This window comes from Chlamydotis macqueenii, chromosome 27 (genome assembly GCF_036417535.1).
Source record: "Chlamydotis macqueenii isolate bChlMac1 chromosome 27, bChlMac1.mat, whole genome shotgun sequence".
NCBI classification, from domain to species: domain Eukaryota; kingdom Metazoa; phylum Chordata; class Aves; order Otidiformes; family Otididae; genus Chlamydotis; species Chlamydotis macqueenii.
In genome coordinates this window covers 4,473,231-4,493,843 of record NC_141582.1, presented here as the reverse complement: position 1 = coordinate 4,493,843, position 20,613 = coordinate 4,473,231, and the positions used below count along the sequence as shown (strand labels likewise).

At 44.1% G+C, this 20,613-nt stretch overlaps 1 protein-coding gene and 1 long non-coding RNA gene across 4 annotated transcripts in view; one reads left to right on the top strand and one right to left on the bottom strand.

Moving 5' to 3' along the window:
• The first annotated feature begins 6,831 nt into the window (after positions 1 to 6,831).
• Positions 6,832 to 20,613, top strand: part of POLB (DNA polymerase beta) — a 17,526-nt gene continuing 3,744 nt past the window's right edge. The window contains exons 1-15 of one of the 3 annotated variants that reach the window (XM_086768075.1): positions 6,832 to 6,938; positions 7,003 to 7,060; positions 7,149 to 7,215; positions 7,720 to 7,794; positions 8,305 to 8,363; positions 9,797 to 9,846; positions 10,263 to 10,314; positions 11,859 to 11,913; positions 11,999 to 12,071; positions 12,750 to 12,820; positions 13,428 to 13,514; positions 15,578 to 15,642; positions 16,167 to 16,306; positions 16,894 to 17,000; positions 17,717 to 18,915. In XM_086768075.1, coding sequence (XP_086624201.1) covers positions 6,878 to 6,938; positions 7,003 to 7,060; positions 7,149 to 7,215; positions 7,720 to 7,794; positions 8,305 to 8,363; positions 9,797 to 9,846; positions 10,263 to 10,314; positions 11,859 to 11,913; positions 11,999 to 12,071; positions 12,750 to 12,820; positions 13,428 to 13,514; positions 15,578 to 15,642; positions 16,167 to 16,306; positions 16,894 to 16,988 — 1,008 coding nt within the window. In that variant the 5' untranslated portion in view covers positions 6,832 to 6,877 and the 3' untranslated portion in view covers positions 16,989 to 17,000; positions 17,717 to 18,915. Of the gene's footprint in view, positions 6,939 to 7,002; positions 7,061 to 7,148; positions 7,216 to 7,719; positions 7,795 to 8,304; positions 8,364 to 9,796; positions 9,847 to 10,262; positions 10,315 to 11,858; positions 11,914 to 11,998; positions 12,072 to 12,749; positions 12,821 to 13,427; positions 13,515 to 15,577; positions 15,643 to 16,166; positions 16,307 to 16,893; positions 17,520 to 17,716; positions 18,916 to 20,613 lie in introns of those variants that run through there. The other 2 variants (XM_086768076.1, XM_086768074.1) reach the window with 2 other exon arrangements.
• Positions 9,813 to 20,613, bottom strand: part of LOC147597425 (uncharacterized) — an 11,923-nt gene continuing 1,122 nt past the window's right edge. The window contains exon 3 of the long non-coding RNA XR_015261236.1: positions 9,813 to 9,949. This is a non-coding gene — a long non-coding RNA (uncharacterized LOC147597425). The remainder of the gene's footprint in view (positions 9,950 to 20,613) is intronic.

Sequence of the window (20,613 nt, the reverse complement as noted above, 5' to 3'; positions counted from 1 at the left end):
TATGCACAAAATGGAAATGTACTCAGGGCATGAGTGGGGCTGGGACAGAGGCAACAGGGATCCTTAATACTATGGTGCACCCCGTTGTGATCTTATTGATTAGCTTAGGAATTTTATTAATATTAACTATTGTGCTGTACCTATGGGTTTGGAGAATGTTTAAGAAAGTAACACTGTCGTAGTTCAGCCCCGATCAGGACCAGACTACGCAGTCTCTCTCTCACTCCTCCCACCCTCCGAGAGAACAGGGGGAGATAACGTAAGGAAAAACGGCTCGAGGTTTGAGATAAGGACAGGGAGAAATCCTTAAAGTTACCGTCACGGGCAAAACAGACTCGACTTGGGGAAAACTATTCATTTATTACTACAAACAGCAAGATAATGAGACAGAGAACAAGATAACCTCCCTCCACCCCTCCCTCTTCCCAAGCTTAACATTATCTCTACTACCTTCCCCCCCGAGTGGCACAGGAGGGGGAAGAGGGAATGGGGATTGCGGTCAGTTCATCACGCGTTGTTTTACACCGCTGCTTCATGGTTGGGGGAAGAACTCCTCACATTCCTCCCCTGCTCTGTTGTGGGGTCCCACCCGTACGCCACAGTCCTTCCTGAAACTGCTCTGGCGTGGGTCATCTCTTCCACGGGGTGCAGTCCCTCCAGAACGGCTGTCCCAGCGGGCCCTCCATGGGCCACAGCTGCCTTCAGGCATCCACCTCCCCCAGTACGGGATCCTTCACGGGCTCCAAGTGGATCTCTGCCCCTCCGTGGACCTCCATGGGCTGCAGGGGGACAACCTGCTCCACCATGGTCGTCACCACAGGCTGCAGGGGAATCTTGGCCAGGAGCCGCATTACTCCTCCCACTCCTTCTGAACTGACCTTGGCATCTGCAGCCGTTCCTCACAACAGGCTGGTAGATGTCTCTCAGGATCCTTTTTACATCTCATTCACTTCTCCTCTCCGCTTCCCGCAGCCGGGCTGGACCAATTCAGGCCCAGTCAGCCGCTTGGCGAGAGGCCAGAGGGTGAGGCCTGCAAGGCCCATAAGGCCTGCGCCTCCCTCTCTGTGCCTCTGCCCCCCGCTCAGCTGCTTCACATCTCTCCCTTTTTTTTTTTTTTTTTCTGTTTTCCCCTATTTGAATACGTTATCACAGAGGCATTATCATGGGACATTCTGCTACCAATTGGCTTGGCCTTGGCCAGCAGCGGGTCCGCCCTAGGCCCGGCCGAGTCCACTGAACAAAGGGGAGCGACTTCTAGCAGTTTCCTACAGAAGCTACCACCTTAGGCCCCCCCGTCACTAAACAAAACCATGTATGATGCTTCATATCATTCAGGGAAACTGTTTAAGTAAAAGAATTTACTTAGTGTGATAAAAAGGGGGGATTGATATAGGGGACAATAAGTTAATCACAACTATATATGTATGCACTTAAAGAATTGTTGTAGTTCAGCCCCGATCGGGACCAGACTACGCAGTCTCTCTCTCACTCCCCCCCCACCCTCCAAGAGAACAGGGGGAGATTTGGTAAACAAAAGAAAACCAGGAAAAAAACCAAACCCGTGGGTTGAGATTGAACAAAAAGTAAATTTAACAGTAATGACAGAAGAAAACAAAACAGTGATGCAATACAAATATAGTATAATGGCTTACAACAAATCTCCACACCTAGTTTCTTCCACGTAGCAGGAGGCTCCTTTCACCACCCTCCTCACTTACATACTGAGCCCCAGCAGTTAGCTAATTAGTTAACTATCCCAGCCATAGGGGCTACCAGCTTCAGTACTCCACCCAGCTCAGGTAAATATTAACTCTATCCTAGCCAGAACCAGACAAGAATACAGTTATAAAACATAGTCACATAACCATATAGCTTAGAGAAACAATTAATGGAGGAGGAAGTCTGTTTTTTTTTCTTTTCCTGACGAAGGACTCATTTGTAAGGAGTGAGAAACAGTCCCTACCACCCAGTGGGAAAAAAAACATCTTAAAAATCCTGAACCTTTTGTTACATAGTGACCAGCTCTGAATACCCTTGCTGCTCCTCACCGGCTCTTGCTACCACACATACAGGCTCCAAACTCTGGGGCTCCGGGCTTTCCTAGACCACCAGGACAGGGTGGTAAAGATCTACAGGCCAGGAAACATTGGGGCTCCGGGATTTCCTAGACCACCAGGACTCCAACATTTAACACCAGCTCGAGCTGTTCGCCTAGTGTTAAACCACAGCTTAAAAATGATGAACATCAGACAGCTGCTCCCACACCAGAAGTGTCAGCTCTGGAAGTTCTTGCTGCTTCTCACCAGCTCTAGGCACCACATCTACAGGCTCACAAACATTGGGGATCCGGCATTTCCTGGGACACCAGGACTCCGACGTCTACCATCACCTCAACTCAGCAGTCCCTTTTGAAAAAAATCTTAAAAAAATCACAAACGTCAGAAGACTGCTCCCACACCAGAAGTGACATTTCTGAAAGCTCTTGCTTCTCCTGCCCGGCTCTTGCCACTGCATCTACAGGCTCACAAACATTGGGACTGCGAGATTTCCTAGAACATCAGCACTCTGATGTTTACCACTGTGTACTTACGGCCGCCCAGTGAAAACACTCTTATATATCACGAACGTTGGACAATAGATCCCACACCAGAAGTGCCAGCTCTGAAAACCCCTCAGTGGCTCTTGCCACCGCATCTACAAGCCCAGCAACATTGGGGCTCTGTTCTTTCCTAGACAATCAGGACTCTGACTTTTGCCACCATGTACACCAGTAAACTTTCAGAGGTGGCACTTTTGGTGTTGGAGCAATCGTCTGACATTCTTGATTTTTAAGATTTATTTCTCACTATGCAGCAGCTCTAGGTGATGGTAAGTGTCAGAGTCCTGGTGGTGGAGGAAAGCCCAGAGACTCAATGTTTCTGAGCCTGTAGATGTGGTGGGAAGAGTCGGTGAGGAGCAGCAAGAACTTTCAGAGCAGGCACTTCTGGTGTTGGAGTAATTGTCTGACTTTCGGGATTTTTAAGATTTATTCTCAGAGGGCTGCCAGGTTGACTTAGTGGCAAATGTCAGAGTCCTGTTGGCCTAGGGAAGCCCGGAGCAATCGCCTGACATTGGGGATTTTTAAGCTTTCCTAGACCACCAGGACTCTGACATTTTCCACAATTTCAACCCGGCAGCCCTCTGACAATAAATATTAAGAATCCTAGACATTAGACGATTGTTCCAACACCAGAAGTGCCAGTTCTGAAAGCTCTTGCTGCTCCTCAACGACTATGGCCACCGCATCATAGTTCCTCAAAAACGGAGCTGCGGGCTTTCCTAGACAAATAGGACTCCGATATTCGCCACCATGCGCACCCGGCTGCCCAGTGAGCAAAAATCTTAAAAATCCCGAACGTCGGATGATAGATTCCACACCAGAAGTGCCACCTCTGAAAGCTCTTGCTGCTCGTCCACGGCTGTTGCCAAAGCACCTACAGGCTCCCAAATGCTGGGTCTCTGGGCTTTCCTACACCACCAGGACTCTGACATTTAACATCACCTAGAGCTGGCCACCCAGTGAGAAAAAAATCTTAAAAATCACAAATGTCGGACGATAGATCCCACACCAGAAGTGCCACCTCTGAAAGCACTTGCTGCTCCTCACTGACTCTTGCCGCCGCAGCTCCAGGCCTACAAACATTGAGGCTCTGAGATTTCCTAGACGACCAGGACTCTGACGTTTGCCAGCACCTCAACTTGGAAACCCTCTGAGAATACATCTTAAAAATCATCACCTTCAGACGATAGACCACACACCAGAAGTGCCAGCTTTGAAAGACCTTGCTGCTTCTCACGGGCTCTTGCCACTGCATCTACAAGTCTGCAGACATTGAGGCTGTGGGCTTTCTTAGACCATCAGTACTCCGACATTTGCTACTATCTCAACCTGGCAGCACTGTGAGAATAAATCACAACATTTCTGAAAATCAGACGACTACTCCAACACCAGAAGTGCCATCTCAGAAGAGTCTTGCTGCTCCTCACTGGCTATTGCCACCACATCTGCAGGCCTAGATATATTGGGGCTCGTGAGTTTACAGATTTTTTCTCACTGGGTGGCCAGCTCAAGTTGATGATAAACAGCAGGGCCTAGGAAAGCCAGGAGCCCAATGTAAATGGGGCTTGCCATGCCTGTAGATGCGGTGGCAAGAGCCGGTGAGGAGCAGCAAGAGCTTTCAGAGATGGCACTTCCGGTGTGGGATCTATCGTCTGACCTTAGTGATTTATACAGATTTTGGCTCACTGGGCAGCCAGGTCTACATGGTGGCAAACGTTGCAGTCCTGGTGATCTAGGAAAGTCCATAGCCCAGTGTTTATCTGCATGTAAATGACGTCGCCGTAGATAATGAGGAGCAGCAAGAGCTTTCATAGCTGCCAATTCTGCTGTTGGAGCAATCGTCTGACGTTCAGAATTTTTTAGATTTATACTCACAGTGCTGCCAGGTTGAATTAGTCAGAGTTAGCAAATGTCAGAGTCATGGTCATCCAGGAAAGCCTGGAGCCCCGGTGTTCGTGGGCCTGTAGATGCGTTGACAAGAGCTGGTGACATTTACCACCACCTACAGCTGGTCGCCCAGTCATCAAAAATCTTGAGAATGAGACGTGAGACAACTGCTCCTACACTACAAGTGTCAGTTCTGAAAGCTCTTGCTGCTCCTAACTGGCTCTTTCCGCCGCATTCTACATCTCCACAAACAATGGGGTAGTAGGCTTTTATGCACCACCAGGACTCCGGCATTTACAATCACCTAGAGCTTGCCACCCAGTGACGAAAAATCTTTAAAATCACAACTGTTGGACAATAGATCCCACTGCAGAATTGGCAGCTCTGAAAGCTCTTGCTGCTCCTTACCGGCTCTTGCCAACGGGCCAACAGGCCTGCAAACACAGGGCTCTGGGCTTTCATAGACTACCAGGACCGAATGTTTACCATCACCTAGAGCTGGCCGCCCAGTGAGAAAAAAAAAATCTTTAAAATCACAAAGGTCGGACGACAAATCCCACACCAGAACTGCCAGCTCTCAAAGATCTTGCTACTCCTCACAGGGTCTTCCCACTTCATTTACATGCCTAGAAACAATGAGGATTCAGTCTTTCCTAGACCACTAGGACCACAATGTTTATTATCACCTAGAGCTGGCTGCCGAGACAGCAGAAAAAAAAAGTCTTTAAAATCACAAACATCCGACGATGGCTCCAACACCAGAAGTGGCAGCTCTAACAGATCTTGCTGCCTCTTCCACCGCATCTCCAGGCCGAGAAACATTGGTACTCTGGGATTTTGTAGACCATAAGGACTCTGCCATTTGCCACCACCTCAACATGGCAGCCCTCTGAGAATAAACCTTAAAAATCCCAAACACAATATGAGATACAGTTTTTGGGGATAAAATGGCAAGATGGGCGTTGTCAGATTCCAATAGATATAGTCAACAAAATAACAGCTATGGCTGCACCGACTGACAAAAAGGAAACGCAAGCTTTCCTGGGCGTTGTGGGTTTCTGGAGGATGCATATTCCAAATTATAGTATGATTGTAAGCCCTCTGTATAAAGTCACCTGAAAGAAGAATGATTTTAAATGAGGCCCTGAACAACAGCAGGCTTTTGAACAAATTAAACAAGAAATTGTTCATGGCTCTTGGGCCAGTCTGGACAGGGCAAGAGGTAAGAAATGTGCTCTACACCGCAGCCGGGGAGAACGGCCCTAGCTGGAGTCTCTGGCAGAAAGAAACCAGGTCGACCCCTTGGGTTTTGGAGCCGGGGATATAAAGGATCTGAAGCCTGCTATACTCCAACTGAAAAAGAAATCCTGTCAGCATACGAAGGAGTTCGAGCTGCTTCAGAAGTGACTGGTACTGAAGCACAGCTCCTCTTGGCACCCCGACTGCCAGTGCTGGGCTGGATGTTCAAAGGAAGGGTCCCCTCTGCGCATCATGCAACGGATGCTACATGGAGCAAGTGGGTTGCACTGCTCACACAGTGGGCCCGAATAGGAAACCCCAATCGCCCAGGCATATTGGAAGTAATTACAGACTGGCCAGAAGGAAAAGTGGCTTTGGAAAGCCACCAGAGGAAGAGGTAACAAACATCGGAGGATTGCTCCCACACAAAAAGAGCCAGCAACTCAAGCTCTTGCTGCTCCTCACCAGCCATTGACAGCGCATCTACAGCACCACAGACATTGGCGTTGTGGGCTTTCCCTGACGAATACCGCTTCGACGTTTACAATCAACTGCACATGGGTGCGAACTGAAAAAACCCTACAAATCACAAACGTGGGACGATTGCTCCCACACCGAAAGTGCCAACAACTCAAGCTCTTGCTGCTCCTCACGGGCCATTGGCAGCGCATCTACAGCACCACAGACATCGGGGCTCCGGGCTTTCCCTGACCAACAGGCCTTCGACGTTTACCACCAGCTGAACCTGGGCGCCCACTGGAAAAAAGTCGGGCGGCTAAAGCTGCCAGAAGAGGGGCAGAGCACTGCGCATGAGTGGCCGGGGCTTAGCTACGGGCATGCGCAGTCGGGCGCTTCTGCCTGCCAGGAGAAGGGCAGAGTAATGCGCATGCGTGGCTGGTGCCCGGCACCAGGACATGTGCAGTCAGGCGCCTGTGCCTGCCATGAGAAGGGCAGAGCAATGCGCATGCGCGAGTTCCGAGCTGCAGTTCTCATTTCTTGTCACCAGGTGGCAGCAGCGAGCTCGCTGTCGTGTGGGCACTGTGTATGCGCGACTCTGAGCTGCATGCGTACTGAAGCTGGCCGTGCGCTGTGGCGTTACCGCCGGAAGTGCCTCCCTGCGATCCGGGGTTCCGCTGCGTGCTGGTGTCGGCCATGAGCAAGCGGAAGGCTCCGCAGGAGAGCCCCAACGAGGGCATCACCGACTTCCTCACGGGTAGGTGTGTGCGGGCGGCGGGCGGGCCGCGGGCCGGCTGCGCTGACCGTGGTTCTCCCCGTAGAGCTGGCCAACTACGAGCGCAACGTGAACCGGGCCGTGCACAAGTACAACGCGTACAGGTACCGCCTCCCTCTTCCCTGCCGGCGCCCAGCCCGCCGGGCTCGCAGCGCCCTCCGTGTCCGGGTGCTGACCGGCGCTGTTCCGCAGGAAAGCAGCCTCGGTTATTTCCCGGTACCCCAGCAAGATACGGAGCGGGGCTGAAGCCAAGAAGCTGGTAGGTGGTCCGCGCCCCGGCCGCCCGCGGGATGGCCCTGAGGCAGCCGGGGCTGGGGCGCAGCGCCGGGGGGTCCCGGGACAGCGCCAGGCTGAGCCCTGCCCGTGCCGGCTCCTCTGTCGGTCGCCGAGTCGGGGATGGGGTGGCGGCTGTGGGGGTCTCACGGCTGGAACCGAGGACTCTGGCTGGCCTCTGCCTGTAAAATGTGGCAGGTTTCCCCTTCACTATGTAACTACTTCACTAAATTTGGGGAGCTTGAGCAGTAATCATCAAAACTATTGCTTTGGGGAAACTTTTAATATAACCCTTGAATTACAGTGTTTATGTTGCTTCTGTTGTACCCTTGAACTCTTGTGCTCCCTTATGGTCCAGTATTTTATGATGGTGTTGGTGGCCTCATAGTGCTTTCTGGACACTAAATTCTGTGGAGCTTTCCTTTTTTTCTAGATATAAGGGCTCTAACTGATCTTGAAGTTAACTTGTCTTCTGCCCTTCAATATTTAGGATGGAGTAGGTGCTAAAATAGCTGAGAAGATAGATGAGTTCTTATCCACTGGAAAACTACGCAAATTGGAAAAGGTTGGTTCTTTCCCTTGTGCTCTATTTCTCAATAGTTGCTTTTCTTTGTAACTTGAAAAGTAGCCTGCTTGCTTTGTGCAATTTCTGTTGTCGTCCCTGGAGAGATTGAGGTCAAGCTTAAGAATGGTGGGCATGGAGTCTATGGCAAGTAGAAAGCAGGGAATGAGAAGCTCAGCCAAAGCCTCAAAATTGTCTATTTGTGAAAATACTTTAACTTATCTGATCAGCATGGGAATGTCCTCTGTGAGAAGTGGAATCCTGCCTCCAGAAGGCTGTGGAGTTTTGAGGTTTAACCATGCTGTTCACCTTAGCGTGGGTAGTTAGGCAGTTTTCAGGCTTCGTACATATGGCATTATTGTGATGCACAGTACTGCCCTTTGCACTGTTTTGCACTGGTTTGTAGTGAGCCTCCAAAGCAGTCTGACTAAGCTGTTTTGTCTCCTTAAGATTTCTTTATTTATTGCAAATGGAGTAACGAAGGGTTTGGGCTGTGTTGTTTTGTTTTTGCAGATTCGACAAGATGACACCAGTGCATCTATCAATCTCCTGACACAAGTTACTGGCATTGGGTAAAGTTTTTTTGTTGGTGTTTTTTTTTTTTTTTCCTCCCTTCTCCTGTTTAGTTGATTGAGTTATGAACAGAATTTGGGTGATTGCAAATAATAAAAAGAATGAGTTTGAGCTGATGCTGTAGTGCCCTCACTGAGACACCATAGTTGTGATGACAGAATTGGCTGAGAAGAAAGGGTATAGAATTGTCAGTTACAGACTTTGCGGTAGAGGAGTGGGAGCGGGAGTCTCCTATGTGCAAGCTCAGAGGTGAAGGAGAGAGGATCTGATCAAGAACGGAACCCTGAAAGATTGAGAAGAACAGGAGTGAAAAGTGGGACTTCTGGTGGGAAGTTGGGCCCAAGGACAATGGTGCTCTGTCCTGTCTTTGTAAAAGGACTGAAACAGGCAACAAACCCAAAACAAACAAACAAGCCCCCGAAAACGTTTGAAACCCTTGAGGTTGGGGGTAGGGAATGCAATTGTTCTCAATTAATTCTGAGGGAAAATGTGCTCAAAGTTTGAGGATATACTGGGATTTGAGAATGCTTTTGAGAAATCAGGATAGAATGCAGAAGGAGAAGCTTGGTTGCTGTCCTGTCTCAGGACAGTGGAAGTTGCCTCTCTTGGTCTGGAATCTGGCAAGAGATGCAGGGAAGTGTAAGAAAGGAAATAAATGGCAAGTCAAGATCTGACAATTCCGTTGTCATGTAAGAGTTTTATTGAGGAAGTGGATTCAAAGTCTTTAAGGGTGGTAGACCTGTAACCATGGGATTCCAAAGCAGCTGGAGAGTAGTTTCGCAGAAAGGGACTATGCTTCCAGGCTGGTGGTTCTCAGCGTTTTGAGATATTGGATAAGTATCTGGGGATGACATTGCTTGAATGCCTGTCTCACAATTGAAATGTTGTTCTTTCCCTGCCGAGTCATGCAGATTTATGTCATGATAAACCCTTAAAGGGGAAAAAGGTTTGGCCATTCACTTGAGTGTTGTGCTTAAAGCAAACTGGAGCTGAGACTGCTTTGCTGTACTGCAGGTTGAACTGGAGCCACCTTGGGTTTTTTTTTAAGTGTCTAGTCTAAAGACACTGGTGTTGCTGTTGCCTTAAGCTGGTTCAGAGACTGATTCTCGTTAAAGTAGTTCTTACTGTGCATTCAGTATTGTTGTCTAAAGCAGTATTGCCTATTTGGTGAGACTGTTTATTTCTTTACAATTATACATCACTATATCATTATATCAGTGCTAAAAAAATGTGCAGGCCAAGCTGTGGATAGCCATCTCTGCTGATTGAAAGTACAGACTGAAAATGCGCATGCTGAAAAGAGGGTAAGCATCAGAAGCAACTTCAGTCTTGGCCTTGAAGAACCTAGGCAGTTAGAGTGAATTCTCATGTCTTTTTCAGTGTTGTAAGATTCTTGCTGTTCCTGATGGCAGATTGCTTTGTCTCTTTGTAGTCCTGCTGCTGCTAGGAAGTTGGTCGAGGAAGGAATTAAGACTTTAGAAGGTAAGTGTAACTTTGGGTCCTCAGTTCACACTCCGGTAATATTGGTTTTTTCTGTCAAGCCGCCTGTTCCACAGTGGTACTGTGACAGCAGATATGCCCTAGGCTTTGAGGAGAGATGCTAAAGTTAGGGCACATGCTAAAGGCATTACATGCATATCCAAAGTACTTACAGATTACATGGGAAACAGCAAGGATTTTGGCTTTGAGTATTGAGGTCTTTATCAGGAAGCGCTCTATGCATTTGTACTCATCCTATCAGCTCTTGAGTAGTCAATTTAAAATCTCTTCCTTTGTGTTTGAGGTTGCTGTTTTCTTGTTATGTATTCTTTGCGTGCATCATCTTTGCATTGGTGGAAACTTACTGTGAGATTTTTAGTCCTCAAGTAACTGTTTTGTTGCTTTTTTTTAAATTCTAGATCTCAGAAAAAATGAGCACAAGCTGACCCATCACCAGCGAATTGGGTTGAAGTAAGTTTTCTTGGGTGCAAGTGCTTGGTTTTTCTAATGACTCCTTCAGACGCCAGGATGTAATGTAAGGTTACACGGCCAAGTAAGGTTCTGTTCTCTCTGTTTGCTCTACATCCTTTTCAGCAGTTTTGCAGAGCTTTTGTTTCATTGGGGTTTAAATTCAGTAGGCTTAGTCTCCATCCAGGATAAAATTAATTTCAAATTACTTTTCCAGTTAGCTTATGGAAAATCACTTTAGCAAGGTTGCAATGATGTTTCTTGGGAATCTGTATAGAAGTGTCCCAGGCTACTTTTTGTTCTGTGCTGTGAGCAAGGTAAGACCTGGCATGTCTGAACTTGAGAATGCCACGCAGAATGTGTATCTGGCCCTCAATACTTAGCAGCTCGAATGCTGCTTGCTGAGTGGCTGTTCCAGGGTGCTAGTTCTGGAAGAACTATAGCTGTGTTAGCAAGAAGCTGCAAGTGAACCAAATAAAGCCCTATATCTGAATTGGTTCTGTGTGGGGCCAGCTCTAGCATTTCCACATCAGTAGCAGAGATGCGGAATATGTGATTTGGACAAAATGCTTTTCCAGTGAGTGAGAAGGGTGGCACACTGGTTGTTGCCTTCCCGCTGCTCATCTGAGCCCCCATACCCAGTGTGCATCCCTGGCTTTATCTGTGTGAGCATTCAAGGGAAAACCTTTGACTGTTAGGCAAGTATAAGAAAACTCACCTTACCTGTTCGTGTTGCTAATGCACGCATTGCCCTTGGGTCCGCTTCCAGCAGTGTGCCCAGATGTTATTTCAGAACCTCCGATAAGTGCTGAGCTGAAAGAACAATTTTAGTGCTCTATGGTGGTCTTTTTGTCCCCAGTTCCACTGCAACTCAGGAGAGGGGGTGAGGGCGGGGGGACAGGGAGGTGTGCAGCAGAGAGTCACGTATCTGGAAGCATTGTCTGCAGATCTTGAGACTGGAATGATCAGGTAATGAATGTCGGGGAACGTTTGTCTCTGAAGCTGCAGTATAGCTGCCAGTGCCTACTGTCAATGGTTTTGGTGCTGAAGGAGTGAAGAATGTGCCTGCTGGTCAGGTGTGTCATTGTTTCACCTGGCCTCTTTTTCTCTGCAGTCAAGTAACATGCTGGCAGTGTGTTTTTTACAGCTGCATGCAAAGATATGAGGAGCTATATTTGACTTGTGAGCTTTCATTTAGCTCTTTCCAATGTACATCATCTGTGACCATGGGTGAGGGACCTGTTCCTCCTGCTTGCTGGTGGACTGAGTTTTGTTGTGACCCTTTTGTATTGGTTATACAGTAATACTACTCCCTCCTCATAGCAGCTCTTCATACACAGTGGAAATAATATGCCATGAAACCATCTTCTAAGCATTATCAAACTTGCAGTTGTGAGTTTTTGCTATCACTTGGTGAGATATTTTCTAAGATGTTTGGTGAGAATGGGGAGCTTTGTGTCATGTGATGGTAATGTAAGTTGTATTATTTCTTCTGATACACATTGAATGACTGCCACTCTCAGATGCTTTTATTTTTATATACGCAGATATTTTGAAGATTTTGAGAAAAGAATCCCAAGGGAAGAAATGCTGCAAATGCAGGTAAGAATGTCATTATTGAGGGTATGAGGCACTGATGGCCAATGCATGACCCACACCTCTAAACACACGTTTCCTTTTTACATAGGAAATTGTGCTGACAGAGGTAAAGAAGCTGGACCCAAACTATATTGCTACAGTCTGTGGCAGTTTTAGACGAGGTTGGTACTCTGTGATCTGGTTATGTATATTTTGGGCTAGTAAGCAAGGCTTATTACTATATATGTTGTTCTAGAGAGAAAGTCTGTGCTGAGACTTGTTTTTTACAATGTGAGTTGTAGAACACTGGAACAGGTTGCCCAGAGAGGTGGTAGAAGCCCCATCCCTGGAAACGTTCCAGGCCAGGCTGGATGAGGCTCTGAGCAACCTGATCTAGTCAGGGATGTCCCTGCTCCTTGCAGGGGGGTTGGACTGGATGACCTTTGAAGGTCCCTTCCAACCCAAGCCATTCTATGATTCTATGAGACTTGGCTTTTTCATTAGTATTGTCTTTACTGGTTAGTTCAGTGACAAAATACCTGCATAAATTCTTGCTTCTCCACCTTGCCCTCATAAAGAGTAGTATACTGTAATGTGTGATTTGTTTGCTTTGTTTTTACATTAACAACTTTTGTGCTTCATTGCTATAGAGTACAGCAAGAAATTCTTGGGTGTTTTCTGATATGTGGGGATATAGACTTTTTGACAGAAGAACAAGGTTCTCTTACTTTAAGATTGTTTTTTCGCAAATATCTTGAATAATGACTATTTTCTACCAGAAAAAAAAAAAAACATGTTCACCGATGTTAGTATACTTTGTCATATCCAGAGGGATTTTTCTTTGCTTCTTACTTGCCTAGGTGCAGAGTCAAGCGGCGATATGGATGTTCTCCTAACCCATCCAAGTTTCACATCTGAATCATCCAAACAGGTGTGTTTCTTTGCTACTGTGGATCGGTACTGTGCATTAGTTCCACAAGGGTATGTTTAAATTCAGAAGATACAGAGTCTCAGACTTGTCTTGCAGCTTCTTGCATCTTTTTGTTACCGTAATAGTAAAATCTTCTCTTGGATCACCATGTTTGTTCTGAGGAGTTACAATCGCTTCTCAGGTCCATGTTTTATGTTGGGTTCCTCTTGTAGAACTATTTGGTATGTTTACTCTTACACTTCTGTCCCTCCTCTTCCCTTCACACACACTCCCCCCACTCCCTCAAATTCATGTCCTTTTACAACGTAGAACTGTTACCAGCTTTCTGTATAAAACAGGGATTAAAGGTAGAGTAAGTATCTCCTTGTGTAGCCATAATCTTTTGGACAAGAAGCAAAAAGGGATTTTGGTGGAAATTTTTTTCATGTTGCACAACTTTAGCTTTTTCTCAATATTATCTTTTTTCCCTCTCTGGGTCAAATTTCATGTACAAGAATACATATTATTCTAGTGATGTCCTTTACTGATGTGGGCCATTGTCTGGTAAATTGGTAAGATATTATTGTTGTTTGTGAAATAATTTCTTCTGTGTTGTCACTGTTCCTAGTCAAAACTTCTGCATCAAGTTGTAGAACAACTGGAAAAAGTCCACTTTATCACAGATATGCTGTCTAAAGGTGACACCAAATTCATGGTAAGGCTTTTTTTGGTGGTGAGGGATGTTGGGGGGGAGGGATTACCTTTCCTAACAGAAGCTGGGATATATATACAAGATATGTTGTCTGGACTGCTGCAGTTGTGATTTTTTTTTTTTTAATTTTATTTTAATTCCCCCCTTCCTCCCATAAAAACTTTCTGCAGTTAACTCTTAGTGAATCTCTCATGGTAAGATTTCAGTATTAAAAAATCTACAGGTATTTACTTAGTTATGAACCCCACTGACATAACCTTCCTCACACAATGCCAATTGTGTCTCTATTTTGCTTGATGTTTCCCCAGAACCTTAGCACGACCTTACTTCTTCAGTTGCATCAGTGACCACTTTTGTAACTCTGTCCTGAAGATCTTGGAAACGCTATCTTTGATCTCAAGCCTATGTTTACCCTTTTTTTGTCTAATACATAATATACTTTTGTCTCCTTTTTTGTCAATGTTGTTGCAGAGCAGATTTAATGGGTAAGCTGCTAGACTCAGGATATAATACAGAATATGTGGGATGCCTAAAGAAAGTAATGAATTACAGGAACATTCATTTTGTTAGGTCCCTTGCTCACAGCAAAACTTTCTTTTTTCCCCTTAAACATGTGGATTGAGTATTGCCTTGCTTCACTTAGTTTTCTTTACAGAACCCAGGTATCCTGGTCGTACAGTTTGATTAAAAGTTAATTCTAACAGAAGTGTAGAACTATAAGCAATACAGAGTGGAAATTAGGACTGGTTACTTTCTGTTAGTCACTCGTACTGGCTGTATGGAATTCCTTGGAAGCTCAGAGGTTTGGTCCTGCAGAAGGGTTCACTAAAGGTCCATGGCTTATGAATTTCTATTCAAGAATCAAGATTCCATTATATTCAGCTAATCTTTTGGAAGGTATAAATACTTTAATATGTAGTACTACAGTTAGATACTTGCTTTCCCAAGATGAAAAGGGCTGTTGGAGCACTTGATTATTTTATTTTTGTTTGTTGGTTTGGCTTTGCTTAAAATAAGAGCTAAAAGAACTCTGATAATTTGTCTTCAGTTTAGTTTGTGTTGCATTCTGAGAGGGAATTAAACTTGATGGCTTTTTTTGGCTTGATCTTTAGGAGGAATAAGTGGCAGTTGCTGTCATTCTTACCAAATGGTTTAAGTGTGAATACCATATGGGTTTAAAGCTAAATATACTTCTGCGAGCCAAAAGCAGAGACACTCTGCATTCCCAGTTTATGTTCACAGTTCGACAAGCTCATTATAGTTTGACCATTTGCTCTGTATAATCCTGTCAATCTTAAATAGTTGTGGAATAGCTCTTGTCTTCAAAGTGGAAGCTAAGAAGGGAATGCAGTAAAAGGGAAACATGACTGCAGCTGAGAATCTGGGAAAAGCAAGTCTCACTAAGGAGACAGCCAATATAACTTTAAAAGCATAAGCAATATTAAGCTTTCACAACAAAGCGAAGAATAGAAGGAGTGGACTCAGCATTGGTGCAATTGGTAAAATGGTTTAGTATGTAAATATTTCTCATCCTTCCTTACAGTTCTTGTCCCTTCCCCCTATTGCACTGTCATTTAAGGTGATCATAGATGAGGAGAAAAGAGAAAAGGCTGATACGTGTATTGCATAAAGATTACAAAGCAGTTTGAAATGAAAAGTGGCAGAGGATTTATCAAGAAAAAAACCTGTATTTAAAAAAAAATTCTATTAGCTTGAGTTTCATCTGCACTTTCCTTACCCCACTGATGTTTGCATGTACTGAAGAGCCTGATAATAATTAGGGTAGAGGACTGGGAAATTAGAAGTCCTGTGATTCCTCCTAGTGTAATAAAAACTTAAGAAGCAGTTATATGCTACATTGAACTATGGTCCTCTTAGCAGTGTAAAATAGTGATTCACGGTGCTATGATATCCAGCTGTTTTAGTAAAATATTTCATTGGTTCAGGGGGAATTTAACTTTTCTCTCCAGGACAACTGAGGATTATTTAGGGGTGGGGAGGTGAAGATCGATCTCAAAGCTGTTTAGTTTCATTTTTAATTTCTTGCTGTCCTTACTTCCTCACAGGGTGTCTGTCAGCTGCCAAATAAAGAAGATGGAACAGCCTATCCACATAGGAGAATTGATATCCGGTACACACACCAAAAAAGAAAACCCCAAACCCCTACTTTAGCTGTTACATAGTAGGCATTTACGTCAAGTCCTGCATTCAAATTTCTACTTCCATGTTCAGAACGTGGCACTTTAGGTTTCTAATTCCTTTGCAGTATGGAAGCCACTGTACAACTGCCAGTATCTACAACAGGTTATTAGCAAGAATGCTGTATTTTAAGTCATGACTTTGTATCCAATTTCAGAAGTGTGACCTTTATCATACTGCTTTGACATTAATTCTTGGCAGGAGTGCAAGCACCATAACCACATAGTGGCTGAACACCAGTCATGTCTGGGTCAGGGTAGATACACTGAATCTTTCTGTGATATGCAGTTCATTTCATCCTTGCATCTGGTTTGTGGGAAAGTCAAACGTACAGAGTAGCAGAACGTATGGATGTAAATAGGAAGTAAACCTAGAGCAGTGTCTGAATGGCTGAATTCCAAAGGGCTTGTAACTTTTTTGTTATATATTTGTTCTAAATCTGTACTTTTCTTCTAGGCTTATCCCGAAAGATCAGTATTACTGTGGTGTACTGTACTTCACGGGAAGTGATATATTCAATAAGAACATGAGAGCTCATGCTCTGGAAATGGGCTTCACGATCAACGAATATACAATCCGTCCCTTGGGTGTCACTGGTCAGTCTGGGCCTTTGCACAGAGTATTCTTTCTAGTTACATGCTTTCTGTGATCTTCTCTTTAAATTGGTTTCTCGGTGTACTGGAAATACTTCTGATAAATACTGTAATTAAATTTTTCACAGTGTCCTTTTGGGTATTGGACACCATTATAGCAGGAAGAGGCAGCCTACTTATGTATAGGCAGCGCTGTGGCACAAAGTTACCCCTTTGGGCCACCTAATCTACTTAAAGTCTTAGTGACCTAAAGATTGGGTTTTCGTTGTCACGCCCAACACATGCAGTTTCTCAACTCTTTTAACAAGATAGGTCATGTCCCTCAGGTGTATTGATTTGGAGAGGGGCTGGCTGACTATATATACATTTTTACACACGCACACACATGGATATAAATACATTTAACTGCACAGCCATAAGGCTCCCTACCTTATTTCCTTTGACACTATGAAAAGGTCTGTGGGGGGTGTTTTCTTTTTTTTAAGTCTGTTTTACTTACAGCAGTTTTGTCTTAATCTTGCAAAGCATTTGGCATTTCAGGATTGTACAGACATTCTACCTTTCAAGTTGCATATTTAATTTGCTTGCAGGAGTTGCTGGGGAAGCCCTACCAGTAGAATGTGAAAAAGACATCTTTGATTATATCCAGTGGAAATACCGAGAGCCAAAGGATCGGAGTGAATAACTGCTTGTCTAGGTTTGTAACCTAGAGAGATGTTTTCATAGCTTCTCATGAGCATACAAAATGCATATGCTTTCTTTGGATGTTATTGACAAAAGTGTACATTACTGATATTTAAAGCAAGTCCACGGTGGTAGCACAGAATCCATAGTGAAGATTAAATCCTGTTAAGATCTAATTTTGATTTCTCTCTCTCCCTTTTAAAGCTGTGTTTTAAAACACGCACTATGTTTAACTGAATGGGCTGCGGATACTAGAAAAACCTGTGAGGAAGGTGGTGTGGCCGTCAGACCCCTTAGAGAATGCATATTGTTGTTTGCTTTGGAATTTAGTAAAAAACTATCAGATGATAAATCACAGGTTTCTGTTTAAGCCCTGAGGAGCAGGAAGTTCTGGTGTAAAGGCAAAATGTTTCATCTTATTAAATTTCTTAAATTTGAAAATGGTGTGTGTCAATCAAAATTAATGCTGGTTCTTTAGAGTTGTTGGAAAGTCTTACAAAACAATATTAGCCTGTTATAAAAGGCGCTCTGCTTTGATATAAAATATCAAAAATAAATGTAAAGCATTTAGGTGCTTATGTGTTGCAGGCTGCTGTTTCCTTAGTTGCTGCTTTTAGCTCATGGAAGAGGGGACCTGAGTTTGTAGTGCAGTGCACAAACAACTCTAGATTAAAATGCACATCCCTTTATACTGCCTTGCATTACTAATATCTTTTAGTCTTTTGGCAGGTGCTCAGGTGTGATCATTGCGCTGCTCTGCTGACTAGTGTTTGACAAGACAAACTAAAGCCACAGTCACGGTGCTGAATAAATTCTGGATATTGAGCAATGTCACCAAGAATTAACTGGCTTGCAGATTTTGGTGTGGAAATGATGTGCGCAATAAAGCCCAGAAGCACAGCCTGAGGTGCAAAGGCAGCTTTCTCCCTCTTGACCTACATTAAGCAGCACGTGATCTGCTCTTCTGTCCTTTCTTCAGCCACTCTGTCTTGTCCACAGATTTCTCTTAGCTGCTCTCCCTGTGACAAATCAATGTTCAACATGCCCTGGCCATGGATTAGTGACCTTCTTCCCCAGCCTTATTCTGGCTTTCTCCTTTTATTCAGCCCCAAATGTCCTACTGAAATGATTTAAGAGATCCAGAGCAAATCCTAAGGTTGCCATGTTTTCCCGTGTAAGGAACACAGAACGTTACACCATCATGCATTCTGAAGTGTGGTTTCTTTTAGACAAGAGCCCTCCCTTGCCAGTTCTCCTTTGTGGATGTTTCTCTTATCCAGAAACTAATCCTTGTTTACTGGCTAAATGTCTGTTAGAGGCTTGGTGAGGTATGCAGAGATTTTGTAAACACGTTGAAATTCTTGATGTACATAAAAGGATTGTTTTCTGTCTCCTCTGCTCCTAAGCTTGCTGTTTAAAAATTGGTGTGCTCTTGTTTTACTAAATAATGTATCTACTAATGTTTTCCCTATAGAGTTAGTCCAGCTGAAACTGGCTGCAAGAACTGCTGTTGTGGCTTTTTAAATCACAAGGATATGTGCCTGTGTAGAGATTGTTCTCATACAATTGCCGCTGTCTTTGTTCTCTATGTCTTTGATTAGAGTGCAGTTGCATATTCTGGAGCACTCCTTGGCAGTTCTCCAGAATAGTTCTTCTGTGTATCCGTTTCTCCAGTTGGGTAAGCAGGTGAGTGCTTGCAGTTCTTTTATGTACTTAGCTCTCTGTAGAATGGGAGTGGTACAGCAGTGCAGATGACTGTTGGCAGTTGTCGGGAGCTCCTGAGAGCTTTGTCTTGCCCAAAGACAGCGATAGCAGAAAGCGTTCAACTTCTTTCTTTTCATGTAAGAATATCACTATGCATATTAACTAGATTACTGTTATAAGAATTGTGCAATTATCTCATTCCTCACAATGAGTCTAAAACAAAATAATGTGGAGGTTATGTTTGTGGACATAGGCTTTTGCCAGGATGGACCTTGCTTTTATTTACAAAGTAAAGGAAACACCAATACAGAACAGCACCGTGGGTGTACCTCTGATGCTAATTTAGTGTCAGAGCAGGCAGCTGGCAGCAAATAGCCACATGTTTCAGATACGCTGTGAAAGAAAGAGGAGAAATAGCACCGAGTTTCCCTACAGAGTAGAGAAAGGGGATGAGAATTCTAATGAGAGACTGTACGGTTTCTGAATAATGTTGATACTTTGCCTGGTGGTGCATTTGTCCTGGTACCTTGAGAGAGAAATCAACCTACCTTTCTTTTTCCCCCTAATATTTTTAAACATTCAGAGATTTATACCCACATACATTTTTAAAGACGAAGATCCATTCTCGATGAAGGTCACAGATCCTATTTTTAACGTAAATGTTACTTTTTTGTTGTTTTGTTTGTTTGTTTTTGTTGGGTTGGTTTTTTTGTGTGTGTTTACATCAGGCCTTGATCCAGACATGCCGAGTGATGAGGTATAAGTGAAGCCTCTGCTTTCTGGAAGGTTTTTTTTCCAGTCCCCTCCAGCTCCTCACAAAAACACAACAAACAACCCAAACACACAATTTAAATATTATATAAAATTGTCTAATGTAGATTTTTAACAGACAACTATTTAATCTAGCAGCAACAGTTCTGCTTCTGATGATAGACTCCACCTCTTCTCTCGGTTAACCAGTCTTCTGGTTGAGAGATTGAAATTTTGAACTGATGTAGGCATTTGCCTGCTCAGAACTGCAATTGATCTGCGAGGTCTTTCATCTGATCTGTTTCTAGTTCTTTGTATCTTACGTATTTGTAGACACCAGAACAAAGCCGGCTGTGTCCTGAAGGTACTCCTAAATACCATTTTCACCTATCTGTATCTCCTTCTCTCTGTGTTGTGTCCTGTGCTCATGCTAAGCACTGTGTCCTTACCTCCAAAACCTTTCAATATGGCCATATGCTAATGCACCATTCTCCTGTTCTGTGTGACCCATCTTCTTTGTTCCTAGATACCCTGCAGTACTGTCTGTTGCAGTGTTCTATATTTTGTTCAGCTTGCCATTATCCAGAAGATTGGTCTGATTAATGGATGCATTTCTACCACTCCTGTAGAATCATTCTGCCCTTTTTTATATGAAAACTTGTCAGCTCTGATTTTTATAGCTCCTCTTAAATCACCATGAAAGGCAATGACTATTTTGGATGTGAAAGGAGGTCCCATTGAGACTGCATTACTAGTTGGGACAGGGATTCTGTTGGTTAACTTAACTAGTTTGAAGTAGTAAACTAAGTTTGAGGTATTCTAGAGCATCAGCATGGAATGTATCGCTGCTACTCTATTTGAATACCTTGTAAGGCAAATGTATTGCAGAATTGCAAACTTGAAAAGGCAAGACTCTATACATAGTCCATTTGACTATTGCTAATTGTCCAACACTTTTCTTGATTTGTTAATTATTAGGTCCTCTTATCTGCCTTCATGAGGGCAGAGAGGAGTTTGCATCTGTATTCTCAGACTACTTAACCTGACTTGAATCATAAAACAAAGATGGATGTAATACTGTTTCTTATTTTTATCTGACTTAAGCCTACAGAACAACTACGTTTTCACTTGTTCTTGTATAATTAGTGTTGGCCAGTCTTAGTAATGAAGAT